At 35.7% G+C, this 26,161-nt stretch overlaps 1 protein-coding gene across 1 annotated transcript in view; it reads right to left on the bottom strand.

Moving 5' to 3' along the window:
- DCC (DCC netrin 1 receptor) overlaps positions 1 to 26,161 on the bottom strand; it is a gene marked incomplete at its 5' end in the record, with an annotated part of 954,021 nt that overhangs the window by 741,027 nt on the left and 186,833 nt on the right. The window contains 2 exons of the mRNA XM_027869065.1: positions 13,877 to 14,013; positions 14,645 to 14,795. Coding sequence (XP_027724866.1) covers positions 13,877 to 14,013; positions 14,645 to 14,795 — 288 coding nt within the window. The remainder of the gene's footprint in view (positions 1 to 13,876; positions 14,014 to 14,644; positions 14,796 to 26,161) is intronic.

The raw sequence follows: 26,161 nt of genomic DNA, 5'->3' as shown, positions 1-26,161 counted from the left end.
TTGGGAAATACAAATATAGTTGCTCTTAAGCATAGGAAACAAATAAATTCAGGAAGCCTTAATTCAAATAAATGGTTACAATGAACATTAGAAGCATTAGTGGGACCATAACCAATAAATTTCCTATGAATAAGATAAGCTATATTTAAATTTCCCTTTTAGATGAAAATTGTCTTTGAAACAAGGACCTTCCTCACTTCCTTATTTTTCTTTCTCAATAAAAAAACGATTTCGCAAGTCTCAAGTTAAGTATGACATATATATCAAAGAGTTTATAAACTATGGTATTGACAACCTGTTAGAAGGGATACAACTGACCAACAATAGTGAATCAGAAGATGTGTAAGATGCCATCAGTTCTTAGTTATTTGCCATATAGATTACTCATGGAACAAATAGATATGTAAGAATTTTTTTTTTTTTTAACTAGTGCATGTGGCATAAATGATCTTGAGCCTTATCGTTCTTACTAAAACAATGCATACAAAATTGACAATATATTTAACTTTCAAATTTATGGGTATTATCTTTGTGGATTACGTATGGCAAGTTTTTAATCCAATGATTCTTTTTTGTTTTATCTCAGCATATGTTTGTATTGTTTTCATGTCAGAGTCAACTGGTTGTACTAGGACTAATTAATGATAATGTTCATTTTAGTAAGTAATTAGGCAAATAACTCAGATGAAAAAAGAAACAACTATTCCCTCCCATTCCCCAAAATCACAACAACAAATATAGAGTGAATTCTGAATCTCTAAATAAATCAATTTGGAATCAGTCTACAAAAAAAATAGGGGCATTTTTTTACACCCTATCCCCCTGCTCTTGAAGTTAATGATATGGGGATTTTTTTTTTCCTTTGTCTTATTTTGGAAATTGTAAGACCAACCCCAGGAGAGGAGGAGAGGGGGAACGGAAGGGGAGGAGAAGGAGGAGGGAGAGGGGGAGGGGAAGGATCCATCATGGTAAGGTTTTAAAAAGTTTTCCAGAGGCCGGCCTTCCCGGAGTTATGCTCCTGCTCCTCCTTCTGAACTCTCTTACCCTTCCATAGAGCAGTAGTTGCCTCCCGCTGTCCTACGATCACTTTCTTCTCTCTTTCCCTTTAATTCTCCCTTTTTTCTCTTATCCCCTATCCGCTCCCTCCTGCTAGCTCCGTGGTGGTCACCTAGGTCCCACGGCTGAAGCCTCTCATCCTGGGCTACAACCTGGCTCCTCTGGGCTTCGTCCCCCGGACTTATTTAGGACATTTCCCCAAGATGACCAAGGTCCTGCTGCCCGCTGCCAGGTAGCACTGCACCACAACCATCAGCTCTGGCAACCCCGCCCCTGCCTCTGGCGTCCCCGGACACCCGCAACCCTCTGCAACGCTTGCTGCCGGCCCCCAAAAAGTGAAGAAAAAAAAGGTCAGGCCCAGTCCGGAGGGACAGTTCCATAGTTCCTACCAAGTACTGGCACCACTGGGTGAGTCTCAAGGGCAGAAGCAGCCTGAGTAGAGCTCAGGGGACCCTGGATCCTGCGCGAGCCCGTCCGCCGCATCCCTCCCACACCAACCCTACTAGCAAGCCTGGGTGAAGGAGCCACGCTCTGCTCTCACCCCTGGGAGAGCCCATTGCCTGGCGTTGTTGTTGCCAGCCCAATCCCACCCCCCTCCCTCGCAGCTGCCCAGGAAGGAAGTTTTTAAATCAGAGATGGCGAAGTCTGAGAAGATTATTATTCCCCCTGGCCAATTTGTCAACAGAATACGCTTGTGTGAACAACCAGAGATTAAGAGAGAGAAAAGCAAATGTAATATACCGCTATCCAAGATCACTTCTGTAAAAGAAAATGAAAATAACTTTTGGCAGGATTCCGTATCAACTGAAATCATTCGCAAGCAGGAGAAAAAGCCTTTTCAAAATACTGGCAACATCAGAAATATGAATTTGAAGAAATTAGCTTTTCAAACTTAAGTGAGCGAAAAGGAAAATTATCCTGGGACAAAGTTTAGTGATCCATCATCTCCTAGTATCACTCCAACTTATCAGATGGGGAGCACTTTTATAAATTCCAACCAAAATAGGGAATTGATGGCAGTACATTTGAAAATTCTACTAAAAGTTTAAGCTTATTTTCCAATTTTAAACTATTTATGAAAAACACATATTTTCAAGGTTTTTGGATATTTTAACAACAAAAATCAGTACAGAAACTGATATTTGCTTGTGACCAGAAGTGCAAAAAAGTTTTTAAAATGTCATTCAAATAAGCTTGTATTTTATATTTTGTAAATACTGTAATATGTACATATTGTTCATATCCTGAAAGGTATATCATAGTTTTGTTATGAAAGTATTTTGCACTGCCTAAATGGTATACATGTGTATGTACATATACACACATCCACACATAAATTGGAAAAGTTTAATGTGTGCTAAGGCACGTGGATGACTGAAGCATTGGTACAAGGTGTACTGAGAACTTTTCAAGGAGATACAGTTATCTCATTTCAAGGTGAAGATCTAAATGTAAACAATTTACTAAATGCACTACTGAAATTTGAACTCTGTGGCACAATCATTATAAACAGGGGGTTTATGTGCTGCTCTAAAATAGATGTCTGCTTTCTTATTACAAATATTGGTAAATTATTCTCCACTTTTTACCAAGGTTAACTTTGTGTTTGGTCAAGATCTAGTCATTTTAAAGCATTTCTAACTTGCTTTAATGCCAGAAAAATTGGTTTTAAAGTAATAATTTTATTTCCCCTTAAAATTGTTTTTCTCTTAACAGCACTGTGAATTACTAAGGAAAATATTATCGTCCCCATTTTAAATATTGGGGAACAGAGAGTTAGAGATATCAAATCACTTTCTGATCATTACAGACTCAAATTCAGTGTTGTTTCCATTGAACTACTACCTAGAGAGAAAGTTTATGTTAGGCATGAATTTTAGTGGGTTCTGCAGAGCAATTCAAATGCCTTTATCTCATCTCATTTCCTGTGATTACTGTGTTCTTTTTCAATTTCTTTGGCCACATACTGTAGTGAGTACTTGCATGGGATATAATGTGTAGTCATCTGCCTCCAAAAAAAAGATAGGCATGTGAAAGCCTGCCTATGCCATGATGTATTGTTTCGTGACAATTAATAACACAATTTATTCACCTCCCTTTGTAGAGAAGAAGATAGCTCCCTTCCACAAAGATAGTTTAAAAAATGAGCAAAGTGGGAATATTAGGAGAGGAGAGGGAGAAAGAAGGTGAAAAGAAAGGGTGGAAACAAAACTAGCTGTGGGCTGTTCAGATTGAGGGCAGAGGGTGAAATCCTTGGGGGAGAAGAGAAACTTCCAGAAACCCATCAAGCAAATGGGCAGGTCTTCTCCCAAGAACGTGGAAAATGACAAGGGTACATAAAAACATTGCTATTGTCTATGTTTATATGAGAGCCCAAGTCTGGCTGCTGCCCTCAAAGCTGCTATGGTACTTAGAGGTGAGCCTTTTTTAGGACTCCTTGCATAGTTTTTGATCCTTTTCTGCCCCTATTATACCACAGGATTTTTCCCCCTTGACTAAAGGGGGAGAAGAAGTAGTGAGAGACGGGCAATTTCTATCCCTATGAAGAAGAGATGTGCCCAGAAACTATTTTCAACAATAAAAGAGAGAAATAAATAAATAAATTTTAATTCTTAAGGGACATTGCCATGATGATGCAAAAAGCAGAAAGCTGGGTAACCTGACATTTCAAAGATGAATTTAGAAACAAGAAAGGACAGCAAATCATTCTTTAATCTTTTTTTTTTCAAATTGGATTGCTTTTTTTTTCTTTTCTCCTTGCTTTGGAATGCATGGGCCTGGTGCTTTAAATGTAATATAAACTGGCACTTGTTACACCACTCAGATGTCAGCTCTCTTCTGTTCTTTCTTGTCATGACCCACTGTGTCTGCAGCTGCCTTAGGTCTCGGCTTCAAATGGAAGAATGCCTGCCAACTGTGCTGAAAGATACCGATTCTGTAGTGCTTTTGAGTATTTGTAGAATTTTAGTCTAAACAAAGAAGACTAGTGATTTAATATGATTGCAACTCAATTATAATTGAAGACAATAATAACACCTTATATTTCACTTTACCCCCAAAGCTTGACAGCACACACAGTAGGCACTCAATAAATGTTGATAATGTAAGCAATATATAGGCTACCAGAAATAAGTGTTCGAAAAGGAAAATAGCATTTCCTAAAGGACAATTATGCTATAATCTATGTAAACAGTGTTTTCCTTTGTTTATGCCTACTTGATGAGTTCAAGCAGGGATTCTTAACCTGGTTCCATGAACTTTTAAAAATGCATTGATAACTATATTTCAATATATTTTGTTTCCTTTATAATACTATGCATTTTATTTTATGCTTTTAAAACATTATTCTGAATATGATTACATTAGCCTCACAAGACTGTCAAGAAAGTCCAACAAACAAAAAATGTTAAGAACCTCTAGACTGAAGGATTTTAAGTTTATTGCACTCTCAACTGCCATATTCTTAAGTTCAAGTCTCTCAAGGCCATTTGTCAGGGACTTTGCAGTGGGATTTCCTATGATTAGCTATTGAGCTACATGAACGTTTTCTAAGTTTCTATTATTTTATAAAGAAAATGTAGCACATTTAGGTTTCTAGATAATTTAATATGAATTAATCCTTTAAGATACATATATATATATATAATTTCTCATTATTTTCCTAATATTATGAGGGCAGAATTAAAACATTATTATAATTTGTCCTTCTAAAACACCCTCTGAATAAACTGACACTTTTCTTAGTAACTCTTAGGCACTGAGACCATTGAAAAGCATTTTTGGAAATCATATTCACACATGATGAGATACTGTTAATCAGGAATCAGGAAAAGAAAAGTTAAAAATGAACCATATCATTTTTATGACATGAAATAGAAATGAATTTCTACTGAATACCCAACAATTCTAGTTTTAAATCCCTGCAGTTGGGTTTGGCACTAAATCAACACTCAAATATTCATAGATTTGAACATCTATGAATCTGGATTCATAGATCCAGAAGGATTATTTTGGGGATCCAATCCAACTCTTTCATCTCACAGATGTGGAAATCGAGACCCAGAAAAATTAACTGAAATGCTTAATGTCACATAGTCACAATACGGCCAGGTCTCAATCTCTTTATATAGTGTCCTTTCCTCCGTACGGTGTTGACCATCCAGTCATGAACAGACTCCATTTTAAAATAAAAATGTGTGCCCAACACAATTGTGCCAAAGAAATTGTTACTATTGGCTACTCAATAAAGGCAACACCCTTTCATATACAGTATATGATCATGATTGGAAGTTTGATTTTCAGTCAGGAAATACAAGGAATCCATCTACCTATCTTCATCTATCTGTCTCTATCTATCTCTATTCTTCTTTCTGTCTACCTATCTCATCTCATCCATCTGTCTAACATCCACTTTCCTTTGTCTACGTACCCATACATCTACAGTATTTTCATCCATCTGGATCATTGAAATGGATTACTTCAAAACCACCTTTTACCACAAACTCAAATTTCAGGATCAGCTGTGTTGTGGTCAGCCAGGTCCATTTCTACGAGATGACTTTGGTACCTCTTAATTCTATTGCATACTAGAGTTTAACTTGAAGGTGGAGCTTTGAAATGGACCAACTTCTTCCTCATCCCCCTGGTAATGGAACAATAAATGATTGGACAAATAAAGGAAGAAACACAAATGGATGAAGATAAAATAACAGATGGTATGTTGAAAAGTGTGTTATACTAGGGATCAGGAGAGTCACACTCTACCCTGAACCCTGACACTCGCTACTTCCCTGATTAATCTGAAGCACATCAGGTACCTTCTTCAATCCTCAGAGTTATCAGATGCAAAATGAGGGTGGTAGACCACATTTGCACTAGGGTCCCTCCTTTCTTTCAAAAAATTAAAAAGGAGAAGGGAAAAAAACATAAAATTGGTCCGTTGCTTGGAAATATATCAGAAAAATATAATGGCTTCCCATGTTTTCCAGTATGATTCTTTCTATTTTTGTCAGTCATCAAAACTTGTTAAGTCTTTACTGTGTTCCGGCAATATGCTAAGTGCTAAAGTTACAGGAAAGACAGAACTAACCCAAAACAATAGCTGCTGCCTTCATAAAGTGTAGATTCTAATGGGTAGAGGACACAATATGTAAATAATCTGTCACATACAAGTTATATACAGAACAGTTGGCAGATAATCTTAAAGAAAAAGAACCAACAGCTGATGGGGAGGAAAATCTTTTACTGAAGATATGAATTAAACTGAGTCCTGAAGGGAGACAGGGAAACAAAGATGTGGTAATGAGCAGGGACAGCAATCCAAATAAGGGAGACAATCAACACAGAGGTACATTGGAAGGCAGGAGATAGAGAACTGCATGGAGGTAAACAGCAAGTAGGCAAGTATGACTGGATTGTTGAGTTCATAGAGGGGGGAAAAGTGCTGAAACACAGAAAAAGTAGGAAGGGAATGGTTCTGGAAAGTTTCAAATGCCAACAGGAGATCTCCACATTTTATCCTGGAAGCAATAGGGAGCCACAGCATTAGATGGCCATATGGTTAGACTGACATTCCTGGAAATCCACTTTGACTGCTAATCAGAGGATAAATTGAAGTGGGGAGAAGGGTGAGCCAAGAAAACTAAACAGAAGTCTATTTGCAACAGTCTTGGTGAAAGGTGGCTTTTCAAGTTAAGAAAAGGTTACCCATATGTGATCTTTTTGGAAGACAGACATGACAGGATTTGATAATGATTAGACCTAGAAAAGTTGAGAATTGATTTGAGGATGACGTAGCAAGGCCACAAGCATGAATGACTATTAGGATGTGGTTCTTTTAACAGTAACCCAGAAGTTGGGAATAAAAATGGATTGGAGGGGCAAGATAATTAGTTCTGTTTTGGTTATCTGAATTTGTGGTGCCAAAATGCCATCTATTCTAAGGTGTCCAAAAGGCAATTGAAGATATGGGAATATATCTGGGAATCATTGGCAAAGTAGTTATAATTGAACCCTGAAAGCTGATGAAATTATCATGAAAGGGTATGGAGGGAGAAGAGATAAGCATCCATGATATAGCCTTGTGCCTGCCATTATTCCAATATAATTATTACACTCACTAACTGCTCAGAATGTCAGATTTAGTCAAGAGATATCCCTTTAAAAGTCATAAAGGGACATTTTTTCAAGGCTTCAAATAGCTCCTATTGCTTCAGAAACATTTATCATTCTACTTATTTCAGTCCATGGTGTAATGTGATTCATTGCTCTTTCCATCTCTGTTTTTGAACTTGTTCTGTCTCTTGTTGGGACTTTCAGTTGTGTGACTGCTCATATCCTGGCTGCTGCTTATTTTAAATCCTATTCCAAAATCTTCCTTAACTCTACTAGAAAATGCCTGGAAGGTGAAATAGAGCCTGCGCTTCATAAGCTTTTTCCACTCTCAATCTCTTCAGCACTTCTTGAAATGCGAGTCAAGACTCACATCACCCGGACCTGCCTTGGGTGGTTCTCTACTGTCTTCCACCGACTTTACTATGATTACTGGCTCTTTGCCTCAAGACTCTGGCTCTCTCCTTACTCTCAGCTTACACCTTCCCACTTATTTTCACAGTATTCCAGGTTCCACTTGGATTAAGATAGTAGCAAATCCCTATGCTATCTCCCAAAGAATCACTTTGTCATTTGGGAAAATGAGTTTAAATTCAAAGTGCATGTCCATTTTCCTCTTTAGAAAGTTAAGCATCGGAGAGTTACTTGAGTGCAACAAATAGGGAAAGCTTTTAATGCAATACAGTTCCCATGGAAACACAAATATTAACTGACATTTTTGTAGCACATTATGGTTTTTAAGAGGCAAAGAATCTACTAATATAGTCTGTCATCTGCTATCATAGCTAATATACTCTCCATGTCATTTGAATCCTGACATCAGTGTCTCTCTAGAGCAGAAGTCATTTTATTGTTTCCTAAGATGGTCACAGGCCATAAAATAGTGTCCATTGTTCCCCAGTGAAGTAATGGACACAGAAAACAAAGAGAAGTAGGTGAGATGATTGAAGTCATCATTACTCATGCTCATTCATTTGAAGTCAGAATTTGATCTCACCTATTTATAGGTGAAGATTTATACAAGGTCCACTAAACCTTTGAACAAAATCAATTCAAATTCATGTTATGAGGATTCAATTATCCTACTGCTGACTCTGACCTCAAAATGTTACCAGTTACAGTCACTGCATTTTTCTAACCCATGAAAATTCAGGTGTAAAAGTTTCACATTCTCTATAGGAAAATTAAAACAACAGCAAAAGAATGAAGAAAGACATTTTTTTTGCCATTTCTATGCCAACCTTTCTACTTTGTTTATGGCCATCACTGAAACCAGTCTTGATGTGAACTTCGAAATCCAGGATAGTTATATAAGTTTAATTCTAATTGTATTTGTAATATGAAACAATTACAGAAGTATAATTCTTAAGTTTTGATAAGAAACTCATTGAGTACTTCATTATACACAGTTTGTTGATTGAACTATTCCCAGTATGAGCATTGGAGTCAGAAAACAAAATGGATAGCAAAATAATACAGTATTGTTTGTCTAGGAATTATTTGGGTACAGCATGTTCACAAGAAGCAGATGAATGGATAAAGTGCTTCACTTGGAGTCAGGAAGAGCTGAGTCCAAATTCAGTCTCAGACACTTATTAGTTTGATGACCCTGGGAAAGCCACTTAATGTCTATCTCTCTCAGTTTCCTCATCTGTAAAATGGAGATAATAGTACCTACCTACCAGAGTTATTGTGAGGATAAATTGTGATATTTGTAAAGAGTTTTGTAAACCTTAAAATGCTATATAAGTGCAGGACATTATATTTTAAAATTTAATATTTATTTTTCCCCATTACATGTAAAAACAATTTTTAACATTTATTTTTAAAATTGATTTCCAAATTATCTCCCCTCCCAGCCCCATCATTGAGAAGACAAGCAATTTGGTATAGGTTATACATGTGTAATCATGCAAAACATATTTCCATATTAGTCATGTTGTAAAAGAAAACACAGACCAAAATAAAAACCTTAGAAAAATAAAGAAAGTTTAAAAAGTATGCTTTGATCTGTATTCAGACTTCATCAGTTCTTTCTGTAGGGATGGACAGCATTTTTCATGATAAGACCTTCAGTGTTGTCTTATATCATTGTACTCCTTAGAATAGCTAAGCCATTCACAGTTGATCATTTTACAATATTTCTGTTACTATGTACAATGTTCTGGTTCTACTCATTTCACTTTGCATCGATTCATTTAAGTCTCTCTAGGATTTTCTGAGAGGATCTAGCTCATAATTTCTTATATCACTACAGTATTCCATCACAATCACATAATACAAATTGTTCAGCTGTTCCCCAAATAATGGGCATCCTCTCAATTTCTAATTCTTTGCCACAAGAAAAGAGCTGCTATAATTATTTGGACATAGTTCAAAATTGGTCTACATAATGGTTGAATCAGTTCAGAACTCCACCAACAGCACATTAGTGTCTCAATTTTCCCACATCACCTTCAGTATTTATTATTCTTCTTTCTGTCCTATTAGCTAATCTAATAGATTTGAGGTAGTACCTCAGTATTATTTTAATTTGCATTTCTCCAATCAATAGTTATTTAGAGCATTTTTATATGGCTATAGATGACTTTGATTATTTCATCTGAAAATTGACTGTTTATATTTTTTGATCATTTGTCAATTGGGGGATGACTTATTTTATAAATCTGACTCATTCCTCATTTATTTGAGAGATGAAACCTTTATCAGAGAATCTTACTTCAATTTTTTTTTACACTTATGATTGCTAACAGTATTTTGCTCCATCCTATTTCTGCCCTGTTTATTCTATTCTCTCTCCCCTTTCACCCTGGCCCTCCTCAAAAATGTTTTGCTTCTGATTATTGCCTCCTCCAATCTACCCTCACTTCTATGAGCATCCTCCCTTCTCTTATCCCCTCCCCCTCCTACTTTCCTGTAGGTTAAGATAGATTTCTTTGCCCAATTGAATGTGTATATTATTCCTTCTTTGAGCCAATTCTGATGAGAGTAAACTTCAAGCATTCCCTGCCACCTCCTTAATCTTCCCCTCCATTATAATTGCTCTTCTAAGTGAGATAATTTGCCACTTTCTACCTCTGCCTTTCCCTTTCTCCCAGTGCATTCCTCTTTTTTACCCCTCAATTTTTAAAAATTTATTTTTTTGTTCACAACATTCATTTCCACAATATTTTTGAGTACCAAATTTTCTCCCCATCTCACCCCTCCCCCACTCCAAGATGCATTCTGAATACCCCTCCCCCTAATCTGTCCTCCCTTCTATCACTACCCTTTCTCTTATCCCTTCCCCTTCTATTTTCCTGTAGGGCAGGATATATTTCTATACACCATTGCCTGTATATCTTATTTCCCAATTGCATGTGAAAACAATTTTTAACATTTGTTTTTAAAGATTTGGATTCCAAATTCTCTCCCTTCCTCCCTCCCCACCCAACCTTATTGAGATGGCAAACAAATCGATACAGGTTATACATATATAGTCAGGCAAAACACTTCCATAGTAGTAACGTGGTGAAAAACTAACCATATTTCTCTTTATCCTACCCCACCCCTCATTTATTCTAATCTCTCTTTTGACCCTGTCCCTCCTCAGAAGCGTTTGCTTCTGATTATCCCCGTCCCCAATTTGCCCTCCCCTCTATCATCTCCAATCTCTCTTATTCCCTTCCCCTTATTTTCCTGTAGGGTAAGATAGCTTTCCATATCCAATTGAGCATGTATATTATTCCCTCCTTAAGCCAAATGTTATGAGAATAAGATTCACTCATTCCCTCTCATCTTCCCCCACTTCCCCTCCACTGTAAAAGCCTTTTCTTGTCTGTTTTATGTGAGATAATTTACCCCATTCTACCTCTCTGTTTCTCCTTCTGCCAGTATAGTCCTCTCTTACTCCTTAATTTTATTTTTAGATATCACCCCTTCATTTTCAACTTACCTTGTGCCATCTATCTATCTATCTATCAATCTATCTATCCACTATCTATCTACATATATAGTTTTCCCTCCATCTATCCTAATACTGACAAAGGTCTCATGAGTTATAAATATCATCTTTCCATGTAGGAATGTAAACAGTTCAACTTTAATAAGTCCTTTAAGATTTCTCTTTCATCTTTACCTTTTCATGCTTCTCTTGAGTCTTGTATTTGAAAGTCTAATTTTCTAATCAGCTCTGATTTTTTCATCAATAATACTTGAAAGTCCTCTATTTCACTGAATGTACATTTTTTTCCCTTGAAGGACTGTACTCAGTTTTGCTGGGTAGGTGATTCTTTGTTGTAATGCTATTTCCTTTGCCCTCTGGAATATCGCATTCAAAGCCCTCTGGTCTTTTAATATGGAAGCTGCTAAATCTTCTGCTTTCCTTATTGTGTTTCCACAATACTTGAATTGTTTCTTTCTGGCTGCTTGCAATATTTCTCCTTGACCTGGGAACTCTGGAATTTGGCTATAATATTCCTAGGGGTTTTCCTTTGGGGATCTCTTTTAGGAGTTGATCAATGGATTCTTCCTATTTCTATTTTACACTCTGATTCTAGAATATTAAACCAATTTTTCTTGATGATTTCTTGAAAGGTGATGTTCAGGTTTTTTTTATCATGGCTGTCAGGAAGTTCTCTATATATAAGTACACATATATATGCATATATATATATATACATTTAATTCTCTCTTATAGATCTGTTTTCTTGGTCAGTCATTTTTCTAATAAGTTACTTCTCTTTGTCTTCTATTTTTTCATTCTTTTGGTTTTGTTTTACTGTTTCTTTCCACTTGCTCAACTCTAATTTTTAAGGAATTATTTTCTTCAATGAGGTTTTGTACTTCCTTTTCCATTTGGCCAATTCTGTATTTTAAGGAGTTGTCTTCAGTGAATTTTTGTATATCGTTTTACATTTGGCCAATTCTACTTTTCAAGGCATTCTTCTCATCATTGGATTTTTGTACCTCTTTTACTATTTGGTCTATTCCATTTTTTAAGTTGTTATTTTCTTCAGTAATTTTTTTTTGTACTTCCTTTACCAAGCTGTTAATACTTTTTTTTTCATGATTTTTCTTGCATCACTCTCATTTCTTTTTCTAATTTATCTTCTACATCTCTTGATTTTTAAAATCTCTTTTGAGTTTTTCAATGGCCTAAGACCAATTCATATTTTTTCTCAGAGGTTTTGGAAGTAGGAATTTTGAGTTTGCTGTCTTCTGAGTGTGTGCTTTGACCTTCCTTGTCACAATAGTAACTTTCTATGATGAGAATTCTTTTTTTTTCTGTTTTATCATTTTTCCCAGCCTATTTCTTGACTTTTAACTCTTTTCTACAGTGGGACTCTGCTTTCAAGCTGGAGGGCACATTGTCTCAAGCTTCAGAAGTTTTGTTCAGCTGTTTTCAGAGATATTTCTAGAGACCTGTAAGCTTTCAGTTTTTCCAAGCTGGTATGTTCTAAGGAGATGTGTACATACTACTTTCCTGGCCTGTGCTCTGGTCTGTGAGAGACCACTAACACTCTTTATTCACCCAGGAACTGTGACGAAGGTCCCTGTTCCAATATAGCCACAAGCTCTGATATGCTAATGCTGCTCCTTGCCTTGGGACTGCCACTTAGGACTGCTGCCTCAATTTGAGTATGGGCAAAGCAACAGAATCTTGCCCTCCATGCTAGCAAAGAGACCCCAGTAATCTCCTTCTGACCAGTTATTTGACCCACTTACCATATGTGCACTGAAAGTTTTGGAAGCAGCTGCTACAGCTGCTGATTCATTCACTCTCAACAGTTCTAGCCATTATTAACTATTAATGATTCCATTCTAAATAACCCAATATTCTGTTCTGCTTTCCAGAAAGCAAAAAGATGTTTATCTTTTAGATAATAAAATCAGAGGATTAAAGTCAGAGTTTTTCTTGACAGGAAGACACAAAGGAAATTCATATTTTAAGGAATCTTTACCAGATTATATAATCCATCATTGAGCTACTAAAAGCATCAACTCATGCTATAGGTCTTTAAATTAGAAATTATAGAGGTATGTCATTGTTATCCTCATATATGTAACACATTATTGGCTACACAGATGACCTGTCTTTCCTTACTGATAACACTGCTATGGTATTCATGATTCCCTTAAAGACCCTTAAAATTAACCTTTTGTTGAAGAACAAAAAAGGACCTTTATTTCTATTTCTAATTGGTGCTCTGCCTTCAGGAAAACATTACAAGTTTTTCCTTCTTGGCAAGCAAAAATAAGTTTATAGGCAGTCCCACAAAACCACCATGATTTAATTTGATAAACTTGGGTAAGGAGATGTAGTCTCCTTGCCTAAGAATGTGAAATTTTTCTTTTGACAATTTGTTCTTTTTTTTTCTGAGGAACAAACAATATTCTAGCACCTGTGACAGGTTCCCCTAGCCTCACTCCCAGTGAATCTGATGAACAGACAGCTTGATGAAAGATGGCTTAGTTGTTTAGTAAGGATGCTTAGACTTAAAAAAAAGAGTTGTTTGGACCTCTATCTCCTAAGCAAAAATCAGATGCATCATTTAACCTTGATGTAGATAATTAAATGAGGGCAAGGATACATATGGTACATTGGAACTTAGTAATTTCACACTCATAAATAGAGAAAGCAGTTTTGTACAAAGTGTTTTAAGTGGGAGGTATGTGATATTGCATTTTGAAGGCTATATTCTGAATGCATTTAGTGTGTTTCACTCACCCAATACTGTGAGCTCTGCTGAGGCACTGATATTCTCATTTTTGTAGGTGACAACACAAGTGTATATCCCGGTATCATCATCTGTCACATTGGAAATAAGTAAGTTGCTGCCACCTAATAAAGAATACTTTCTGGACCTGTAACATGGGAAACAGAGGAACTTAGTGAGTCAACCAATACCTTTCAACACCTAGCAAACTAATCCCAGTCTTAAATTGGACTGAGTGAAATAGTGTAAAAATTGAAGCCCCAATCTTAAAATGTTGGAACAAGCCTTGCATCATTCATCTTATTTTAGTCATCTGTGTTATTGAACAAAAATGCATTCAGGGTGAATTATTCCCTTTGGATGACTATATGCAACTGCCAAAGAAATGAAATGGAACAAAGCATACCTAGCTGTGTCCCAAATTGCTTGAACATATCTAGAACTATAACTGGACAATGTATAGTGGGACATATTTATGTTTTCAAGGTCAGGTCACCATGAAAACAGATTCTACTCCATTTATCTTTGTTGTGCAAATCAATTTTAGCTTCTTGGTGAAATTGAAGGGATTGTGTATCACCTATTATCATGTCGATACAATGATCAACAAATATTTCAGACATGGTATCCAATTCATGTCATAAGGTGGGAACCAGATCTACTATATTCTAAGTAGAATTGAATTTTTATGCAATCCCGAGGTTTCTGCATTCTTGCTTTATGGTTTTAGAAATTGGAACAAAAGCAAATAGTAAACAAAATTCCTAAATCTAAATTACCTGACTTGGATCACTTCCTCTCCTCGAATCCAGGTAAAACTTGGTGGAGGATACCCAGAAACACAACACTCTAGAATGGCATCTTTTCCTTCGATAGCTACCACATTGGAAGGTCTCTGCAGGAAAAACTGTTGTCTGTGTAAACCTGGATCTATGAAAGGAAAGGACAGGGTCATCATTGTGGTGGGAGACACTGCAAAGATAAATGATATATCTGAAGGATTTCATCCTTGAAAGATATATGGATGGAAAGCAATGAGATTAAGTGGAAGGAAATTATCAAACACCAAATTTGAAGTAAGAACCTAATAGATTTTTCCATCTTCTACATTTCCAGTTTCTTAAGGCTCTCATTTCAACATATTTTGACAGCATGGTATATGACAGAGAGTATATCTTCAAAGCCCAATAGCAATGCCATTTTATGTACAAAAACACATTCATGCTGCACATACTGCATGAACATAACACATTAATTTGCATTAGTATGTATCACAGATAATGATTTAGAAAGAAAGGAGGTCATTGATACAATAAGACAGAGAACATATAATTTTTGATGGTGGAGAAAGGAAATGAATGGCCTCAAAGTATGGACCACTGCCCAGGGACAGTGTGCCTAAGTGATGTACTATAGGTAAGAATCCTGGGAAGTCAGAATGGAGGATAAGATGGCCAAATATAGGAAAGGAAACATTGCAGAGGAGAGAAGTGGATGTTCAAGGAGGCTAAAGTTAAAACTTGTTTTACATTATGAGTCTACCATGGGACAGGAATGCTGTATTTGATAATATAGAATCATAGAATCTTGGAGTTAAAAAGGTCCTCAGAGGTCTTTTAGTCTAACCAGTACCTGGACAGGAATGCTTTTCAGATATGTATATACATACACACACACATACATATATACACATATGTATGTATGTGTGTATATATGTATGTATGCATTAACAATTAGTGCATCCAACCTCCACGTGGAAAACTCCAGTGATGGTGAGGTCATTATCTCTTAAGGCAACCCATTTTTAAATTTTTTTTTTCTTACAGAGCAGGAACCTGCCTCTTTGCTATTTGCAACCATTGTTAAGTTGACCTTCTGGGGCCGTGTTAAACAACCCCTCTTCTACCTAGGGCCCCTTAAAAAAAAACTTCAAGACAGTTAACATTTCTTTCTGTGTCTTCATCTTTTCAGGCTAAACATGCTCAGTCCCTTCAAATGATCCTCACATTGTAAGGACTTGCATTCCTTTGTCATTCTTATTCTTTCCCATTGGACATTTCCAAGCTTATTAGAACCCTTAATAAAAATAGCTCTCCAAGACTGAAGACAATACTATAGATGATATCAAATCCAGATAGAGTAAATCAGTCTTTTCACCTCTTTTTATTCTGGACACTGTGCCTCTGTTAATGCAATATATGATGGTTAGCTTTTCTACCATCTTACCCTGCTGAGTCAGGGTTTTCAGGAAACTAAAATACAAATTCTTTTACAAGAACTGATGCTAGTAAATGTTCAGGAAATGGTTGATAAGCTATGGACAGAGACTAATTAAAGACCACTGCAGATCAGATGATAAAGTTATCAGTGAGATTAGTGACATTATTCTAAAGTATATCTTGTAAAAGAAATTTGACATTTTCTGTCTTTCCTCATCTGCTTCCAATTGGTGCAAAAAATAATAAGCTAAGTACAAAATGACAATAATAGAAGGATTTTTAATATGTGTCTTTCATTACTAAAGTAATATTGCTGAGGATTTTTTTTCAAAAGTTAGGTACAAAAGATCAGAATGTATTTTGCATTCATCTTGTGGAAGAAATATCCATCTCCCCAGAAATAGTAGCCTTAAGAAACGTAGCCTTCAGGGGCAGCTCATTGGCACAGTGGGTACAGCACTGGAGTCAGGAGGATCTGAATTCAAATGTGACCTCAGACACTTGAAGCTTACTAGCTGTGTGACTCTGGGCAAGTCTCTTAACCCCTTTGTCTAGCCCCGCAAAATATAGCCTTCAGGGTTGTATAAATAAAGCCAAACTCTTAGTCTGATTCCATCTCACTTCTGGTCCCATCCATGTATTTTAATAAGATTAATTAGAGACCTCTTGTCCCTCCAAAATAGTCTCATGAGATTAACTACAGGGACACACTCCCACCAGAACAAACTTCATCTTGGGTGACACCAAGTTTTCCCCAAAGATAAGACATTCTCATCCCAAATCATCAAATAGGGACATGCTGCACCTATTATTTGACTGTCCCCAAAAGGAAAGTGACTAAGCAGCCTCAACTGAGAGGCTCCTTTTGCATTCTGCCTGAAATCTATGTAATCCCCTGTAAGTGTGTATCTCACTCTGTTTTGGAAAGTTACTAGCCACCTGGCAGGTACATATTAGATGATGCTTATTAAACTCTATCTTTCAGCCTTGCCTCTTGATTTATTGACCTCCAGTCACACCCCTCCAGGAGGATTTTAGGATCTCTGGGCTAAGGAATACCTCAATAATCTTTAAGAAGATTTCTCTGAAATAAGTAGGAATAATTTGAAGGTAAATGTTTCTGAAAATCTTAGAATTAGATGTAGATTTTGATTAAATTTTATCCTTCTTCATGCTTATCTTTTGGACAGGGGCCATCAGGCCAGAATCTCCTTACCTTGACCAGCTGTTTTTCAATAGAATGATTTAAGTTACATTTAAGATTTGATGACTAGTCCTAGGAAGAAGGATAATAGGCAAGGCTACTTCTGTCCTCTTGGAAGTAGTTGGGGGTTTGTCACTTAAATAAACAAACCACTTTCAATGCTCTCTTTCTGTGACAGAACTGAGTGATAGGAATTGACAGTTGTTTCTGGCACCTAAAAGGGACACTTCACCTCAGGGACAGCCATGACTATGTCAGTTACTTTTTTGTTTTTGTTTTTTCCTAGATGGAAATAAATATGGTAAGCCCATGCTGAGATCTACACCTCATACAACAAAATTTATGAGAGACTGCTGGTCTCATTTCCCAAATGTTGTGCAAAAATCTATGGATTCTAAAATCTGAGAAGGGGGAAACAAAATAGGACTGAGAAAGGTATTGAAAAATCCTTTCACAAATGGTGGGAGATAACCTGCTGCTTTTCACAGAAATGGAAAAGTGTAAACAAAAACTTCCCTGCAGTCTTCTTATTTGGAATGCCAAGGGCCACTTTTTGCCACTTGCTAAGGTATAACTAATCTTTCTAACTACTTTGTTTTTTGCTTTAAAAAAGAGCTTTTTAAAATAAGATTAAATATGAGGTAGAAGAAGGTGCAAGAAAAATGAGGAAATAAAGAAACAATAATGACAGCATCTCTGGACAAATGTTTAAGAGCAAATAAAAGGTCTTCCTTTGAAAGTTTCACACATAGTATACATGAAAGATCTCTAGGAGGATACAGATTCTGAAATTCCAAGGAAATGACTCTCATTGACTTAATTGAGCTTTATGGAGACTTTTTTTAAATGATTATTAATGGCAGAATGAAATCTTTGGTAGTGTTGGAATATGGGCATTGTCTCCTCTACTGTTCTCAAAATTCAGATCAGAGTTATTGAATTTATAGATTATGAGCTGTTCACCCATAGTCAATGGATTTGTAGCCTATTTGAAAGCAGATAAGATTATAATACAATAGTCTATTCAAATTTGGTCATCAACTTATAATTGGGCTGGTGGCAAAAGTGGGCTTTTCTGATTGTGTCAGTTTTACGTTAAAAAAATATCAAATGGATTTCTTTAATATGAATCTGATATAATGGGATACCTCAAGGTACACACTCTTTCTAAATTTGGTTAAGAGAGATTGAGATTCCAAATACTAAAACCCAATTTAGCTTTCCTGTTTAGGAAGAAAACCTAGTCTGATTCCTTGACCTGATCTTAGTGTCATACCTCATGACAGTGTAACTAATCCTCTTCAGAGTGCCTGAATTATATGTGAACAAAGATAGAGAAATCACACATTAATGTGTTACTGATCTCTCAGTATACAGAGTACATTAAAGGATAGAACTACCATAGAAGAAGTTGTTACCTTTTTTTCCCCAGTGGAAATTCAAGCCTGGCTTGGTTTTATTGACAGACTGTGATGGGGCAAATGCTAATAATTAATTAATTAATAATTATAAAAATGAATAAATAATAAATTAAAAATGACACAGAAACTGAGACTCACCAAAGCAATTTTTCCACAACACCTAAGAAAACCAGTTTCTTTTCTCCTGGAGAATATTTTAACATGAGGTTTTAAGTCATTAAATTATGTATGTATGTATGTATGCAAGTATGTGTATGTATATGTATGCATGTATATACATATATATGTGGTGGGAGGTAGGTGGACATGTGCGTATATTGTATTTAAAGTAAAATACGTTCAACACATATGCATACGCACATATATGTTATATGTGTATATAAATACATACCTAGATGCATGCATACATACATACACATGTGTGTGCCTGCATCTACCCGTGGAGGTGAAGGACATGGTTTGTTTACTTATATATTTTTCATTCACTGAACAATTATTAAACACCTATTATGGATTAGGAGATATAATGACACAGATTAAGCAGTTTCTGCCTCAGAGAACTTAAGTTCTTTTAAAGCTTGCAGAGTTCAGGATTCTTCAACCAATAATGTTCAGGTACTAAATGATGCTCTAGTTAGTCATTAAGTGATGATGCTATTCAAAGCATGAATCAGTGACTCTCTCCTTGGAATAGGCCAGCCTGGCCACCGACTTAGCCCAGTCAGGAAGTTCACACACAAGAATAATGGGTCAGGAGATAAAGAATAATCAGCACAAACAAGAGAGAATAACTGGAGTGTCATGAAGATTAATTCAGAGTCCTTTGCCAGGGTTTAATCTTTTGAATACTTTGAATATATATATATATATTTTGAGTCCTTTTGAATAAAAGTGATTTTTGCAAAAGGAACACAAATTTAATGTTCTATACTGTTCATGGTCTTCTAAGAACAGAAAATTCAGAGTAATATGGTAGTTTACGTCAAACTTCCCACTTCTTCCATCTTTGTGCCTTTACACAATTAGATCTCCATGTCTGGAATGTTTCCCTCCTCTGGTGCCTCTTCCCTAATTCCTTTGCATCCTTCAAGTTGTATATCAGGTATTATTTTCTGTATAAAATGTTTTCAGATACCTCTTGTTGTCAGGGTATCCTCCTCTTGAAACTGCTTTGTATAACTTTGTATGCTACGCCACTTTGTATTAACTTATCTGTGGACCTGTTATATTCTTGTTGTGCAGGTTTATTTATTTATTTAAATTTGGGATGCATGGATACCTTAGAGGTCCATGGATAGATTTCAAAAAGTCTATGAAGTTGAATGGAAACAACATATTTTTATCTTTACTAAACTCTTACCGCTATTACTATCTCATTCAATTCTGAATGTAGGCAATAAACCACAATTGTATTAGGCTCTACTAGGCTTCCAAAATGGTCTATGACACAAAAAGAGTTAACCCCCACCCCAGTAGAATGTAAGCTGCTTAGGGGATAAGCAGGAGATTCTTTCTCTTTTTATTTCCACTATTGAGACCAGGGATAGGGAACCTGTGACTTCGTAGCCACATGTGGTCCTTTAGGTCCTCAAGTGTGGCCCTTTGACTGAATACAAATTTCCCAGAACTAATTGAAGATTTTGGGGGCCGCATGTGGCCTTAGGCTGTGGGTTCCCCAGCCCTGGTTTAGACCATTTTCTTAAATTGAATAGCCTTACAGATTCCCTAATTGTTGATAAGACCCTCATCTGTTTAGCAATCCAGTAGTCTTCAAAGTGTCTCAAATAGACATGGCTTTCCACTTTTTTCTCTCTCCCTAGCTCCCCCACCAATATGGAAACAGGAAAAGAGCACTTCTTGAGTAGCACATTTGAGTACAAATTCAAAGGCCCACAATGTTAATGTATGCTACTGTATTGGAGGCTTGGGTATGGAAAGCATGAAGCATAGGTTCAAGCAGCATCTGACTTTGAAAGAGGAAAAACATACAGTTTCCTCCTCTAAACTTGCAGCATTCTTCAAATAACAGGACTTTTCAGTAGTAACAAGCAGTCCCTTACATTTTTGTGGTTTCCCTGAGTGGAAAAATTGTTTTCCAACATTGTGTGCTCCTCAGTTTTTGTTATTAAAGTCATGCCACAATGGGATATCAAACAAGTTTTCAATTAGAAAGGAAAGGCCACTGCAGGCTACTGTAGAGCATTCTCTTTGATTTATTCCCAGGCATTAGAGTCACAAATTAATTTAACTTCACAGAGCTGGTTTCCTCTGTCTGCATGCAAGTTAGCCTACCATTCACCTGCTGGCTCTCTCTCCTCATTCCCTATCCAGGCCTGTCTTATAAAATTTAGCAATTACCATGTGTCTGTAGGTGCCAATGGGCATTTTCACCAATGATCTGAGAGTGAAACACCAGGATGCACCTTCCTCTACATCAATGCTTTCATCAGAAAACCGATCTCATCCAGCATGATCCCAAACATTTATATTTAATAAAGGAGTGAGGGTGGAGGAGAGGGGGGGAATCCTCCAAACTTGCCCTATGCCAAGTAGCTTTAAGCAGACAAAGAGACAGGAATAGTTTCTTTGTAGTGATTAGTCATCATTCTATGATTATTTACTTCCTCATTTACAGCAAGGTAATATGAAAAGTGACATGCTGTCACTTAGACTATTTCTACATCTGTGATTATTCCCTTTCCCCCTACATGGAGAGAGAGAAAGAGAGAGGTATTTTTGGGATATATGTCTATATACACAATAGTTTTATGTATATATATATATATATATATATATGTGTGTGTGTGTATAGGTATGTATATATATATATATAATACACACACATACATACATATGTATATATGTATGTATGTATATAAACCTATTTATGTATACTATATAAAATTTATCATATACATAGGTATGGATACGTATATACATACATGTATATATGCATATATGTATATAATAAATCATATCTATTATACATGTATGCATGCATGTGTATACACATATAAGAACAAACTGTTTAGCTATTCTTATTTTCAGCATATGACTATAGTTCTTCTGTCTCAGAAGCAAATTTTTTGTCTATCAGTTTTATTCTGTCATGAGTTTTGAGAAAAATATAGTTCATTTATAGGCTATTTTTGTTCCTTCTGATAATAAAATTCTTGAAACCAAATGTTGCTATTTTGAGGCATCAAAGTTCATTTAGGATATCTAAAAAGATTCTTAATTTACATATATATATATGTAAATAGGATTTTATAGAATTCATGATGATAATATAAATTCCAGGTCTTATTTATGGAGTCCCTCATACCTGGAGGCAGCTAGAGGGTGCATTGGGTGGAATACTAGACCTGGTGTCAGTAAGATCTGAGGTGAAATTTGGCTTTTGTTACTTTTATTAGCCATGTGACCCTAAGCAAGTCACTTAACCTCTGAGTGCTTCAGTTTTAACTTGTATAAAATTGGGATAACAATAATATTCATCGCTCATGGTTGTTGTGCGAATCACATGAGACAATATTTGTAAAATGCTTTGCACACTTTAAATGATTATATCAATGCTAGCTTTTATCATTAGCTATTGTTTCCTACGTGGTTAATATTGAATCACTGAACATCTTGACACCCTGTTCTCATATGATTAAGTCTCTTTTCAGATCCCCAGTTGTGAATCAGTACCGAATGTAGCCCTAGATAGCAGGTATATCAGATTTGCAACTGGTGCCTCATCATAGTCATTGTTTCAAAACTTCCAAGGCTATTCTGTCTGATTCTTTTACTCAAGTTAAAAATTAGGTCAAGTTTGGTGGAGTGAAGCTAATGAAGATTTACATTGCAAGGAAGAACAGCTGGTCTTTGGTCCACATAAACATGAGAAGCCTACCATACCTCCCTCAGGCCAAGTGCATAAATGACCACGCATAATCCCAGGAATTCTTTTGTGGTAGGGGACTGAGAGCAAAGGGGACATTTGTTTCTTGACACAATGAGTAAAAACACATAAGGTAGGAGATTTTCTCCCATTGCCTAGAGAATCCTTAAAGAGAAGCGTGTGTATTGTGCATGTGCACACACATGTACAGTGTTGTTTGTATGATATCATATTTCTGACAAAACAGTTTTGATGGGATGGTGAGGAAGTAAGCTAAGTATAAGCTTTCAAGGAAGGAGTAAATAGAAAACAGATGAAGTTAATGAACCGATAAGCCTTTAAAGAATTTAACCAGTCCTGTCAAAAGAAACGTCTATAACTGAGAGGTAGTATATGTAATATTTTTTTTAAATATGTGCAACTATGCTAAAAAAAAAGCAACTGAGATGTTCATACCTTTTGACCCAGAGATACCACTGCTAGGCATATACCCAAAGAGGTTAATAATAAAAATAAATATCATATTATAAAATATTTATAGCAGAACCTTTTACAGCAGTAAAGAAATAGAAGCAAAATAGATACCCACTGGTGGGGTTCATTAATGTATTGGAATATTATTGTATTGTAAAAAAAAAAAAGACTGTTAAGAATAGAGAGAATCATAGGAACACATGGGAACACAAGCAGGATCAGAAAATTCTCTCTCATATACATATATATGTAATGCACGTATGCATGTGTATATATATATATGTTGTGTATATATGTATATGTGTATGTATGTATATGTGTGTATACTGCACCAATGTAAATACAAAGAATAAAAAAAAACAATTAGAATTGAATGCTATATAATTATAATGACAACATTCGACCCCAAAGAAGAGATATGAGATCTATGATACCATCATTGAGTTTCCTTCCTCAAAAAATGAAAATCTCGATCTCTTTTTGCCTTCAAAGATGGTTTCTTTTATTCTAACTAATTCAAGTACTTATAAATATAGATATGTTTATAATAAATATACACATAGAAATGAATGTGTATATACATCTGTATCTATAAGTTTCCAGTGGGAAGGGTATATGGAGAAAGAGACAGAGACAGAGAAATAGAGAAATAGTTGGGTGGGTGGGGCAGTGTACAGTACAGTAAATAGAAGCCAACCTTGGAGTCAGAAAGAAGAAGGTTCTAGTCCTATCTCTGACACATAATGCCTTTTTGGCTCTGGGCAAATTATTTAATCTCTTTGTTTCCCTAGACAAATCCCAAAACTAAATCATTTAATCAATAAATATGTGTATCTACATCAGAGTAAGAGAGAGAAAAAATATAAAGAGCTAGAGATAATAAAGGCAAGACAGACAATATAATTTTATTAAGGAATATATCAACCTAGAATCATTTCAGTAAAATGTTATGTAAAATGATTTACAATAATATAATAAACCAATTAAAAAAACAGTAAGGCCAAAGCCAATAAGACTCAAATTTAGTGGATTGCAGGTAGAGCAATAGATTGGCTCACCAAATGATTAAATCAATTCAATTTTGCTATTAAGAAACCTGAAATAGAATTTTGAGTGAATATTATTTTATTATTTTAAGCAAGCAGGTACTCAAATCAGATTGATAATTCAACAACCCAATCTACTGCTTGGCACCTGAATTTTATTATTCCTAAATAAAGGTATAGTCCTTTGTCCATTGTCATAATACATATCCCATGAAATGAACTATATAAAAAGTTAAACCATTTATGTATCATAAATAGAAGTTTACATGAAAATAATTCCATTAAAGATATTGGCCATTAATTAATTAGTCTGAAATTCTGTACTCTTAATATTTTCCTTCTACCTTGCCACCATGGTTCTTTTTCTCTATCATTGTCTCACCATCCTTTTTTTACCCCTTAAAGGGTTTTATACTTTGCCTTTTTTTCTTCTCTTCCTATATTCCCTTCCTAGGTAAACTTATTCAATCACATATTTTCTGTATTACTTTTATGCTAGTAATATGCAAATAATAAGAAATAAATCTGTTTCTCTAGCCCTTACATCAATCCCGAACTCCACGGCAATATTTCCAACCAACTATAGTACATCTTTATAATATATCACCAGTCAGTACATCAAACAACTTGTCAAAAGTTCAATTTTTGAAAAACCTAGTCTTTCTTCTGATTTCACTATATCTTTTAGTGCCATCATACCCCTACCTCACCCCCATTTCCATGTTTAAAGGTTTTATATTGTTTGACTATTCCCTCTCTCTCACTTCTCAGATACAGTTAGTTAACTTGTGGATTCTATGTTGGAAATATCTTTCCCACCCAGTCCTTGCTCTTTATACCCATTGCTACCACCTTATTATGTCATAGTCATCTACCTGGTCTATTCCAAGCACCTACTCACAAGTCTCTACTCTCTCCTTTATTTGCCTCTATATACCACTATCATATTTATTTTATAAATAGATATGGTCATATCACTCCATTACACAAAACTCTTGAATGACTCCTAATTGCCCAAGCATCATTCAAATTCCTTAGCTTAATATTCAAAATTCTCCACAATCTGGTTCCACCCTATATTTTCATGTTTACCTCATCCTTGTATGAACTCTAAGCACTGATCAGATTGGGCAATGTGATGAACCCAATATTCTCTAAACTTTATAACTTGTGTAAGATGGTTACTTGTGTCACCAATACCCTCTCCTTTGCCTACTATTTCAACTTCTCTTTTGTTGGATTTTTACCAGTTGTGAGGCTCTGATCTGAAGGTTTCCTCATCCAGGGAGCTTTTTCTGATGCTTCCCAATCAGTAACAACCTCTACCCATTACACACACTCAAATATCATATAAAATTTTGCTTATTCATACTTGATATGGCATATCCTTCTAACTGGTAATTATCTCCATGAGTGCCAAGACTTCCATATTATCTAAACTTTGTATTTCCTGCCTGTACCTAGAACATCACTCTGTACATAATAGGCATTTTAAAATATTTCTTCAATTAAATCAATTCTCTCTATAAAAAAGTAATCTTTTACTACACTTATTCTAAAGACCCCTAGGGTGTTAGATACATTTAAATCTTCTTAAATATTCAAACATTTTTAGACAAATTCAAACATTAATAGACAAATTAAATTATTTACCACTTTTCTTGGCTTTGAATAGAAGCACATAATCCCAATAATAAGAAAAAAAATGTCTATTCTTTTGGAAAACCACCTAGTCATTAATCTTCTATAATTTAGCCAGGTACCGAAATTAGGTGCTGACAAAATAGAACAACTCATTTGCATTCTAAAACAGACAAATGGTAAACACAGATGTCAGAAATGAAAAATTGATCTCAGTTACCTCATGGTCTTGGACCCATCTTATAGAAATACAAGTAACAACATGTACCTTATAGACCCTGATCTATGCACACCTTTGTAACACCATTTTGAAAAAAGGGTGAAGTCTTAAGTACGTTTCAAAACTGTCTCCCTCTTCTTTGCAGCCTGCTCTGTACTGTTGTAAACAAAGTGCCTGGCAAACAT

This window comes from Vombatus ursinus, unplaced genomic scaffold, assembly GCF_900497805.2.
Source record: "Vombatus ursinus unplaced genomic scaffold, bare-nosed wombat genome assembly UNPS02014791.1, whole genome shotgun sequence".
In the NCBI taxonomy this organism is placed as follows: domain Eukaryota; kingdom Metazoa; phylum Chordata; class Mammalia; order Diprotodontia; family Vombatidae; genus Vombatus; species Vombatus ursinus.
The sequence above is the reverse complement of the archived record's forward strand: the minus strand, read 5'-3'. Positions and strand labels throughout refer to the sequence as shown.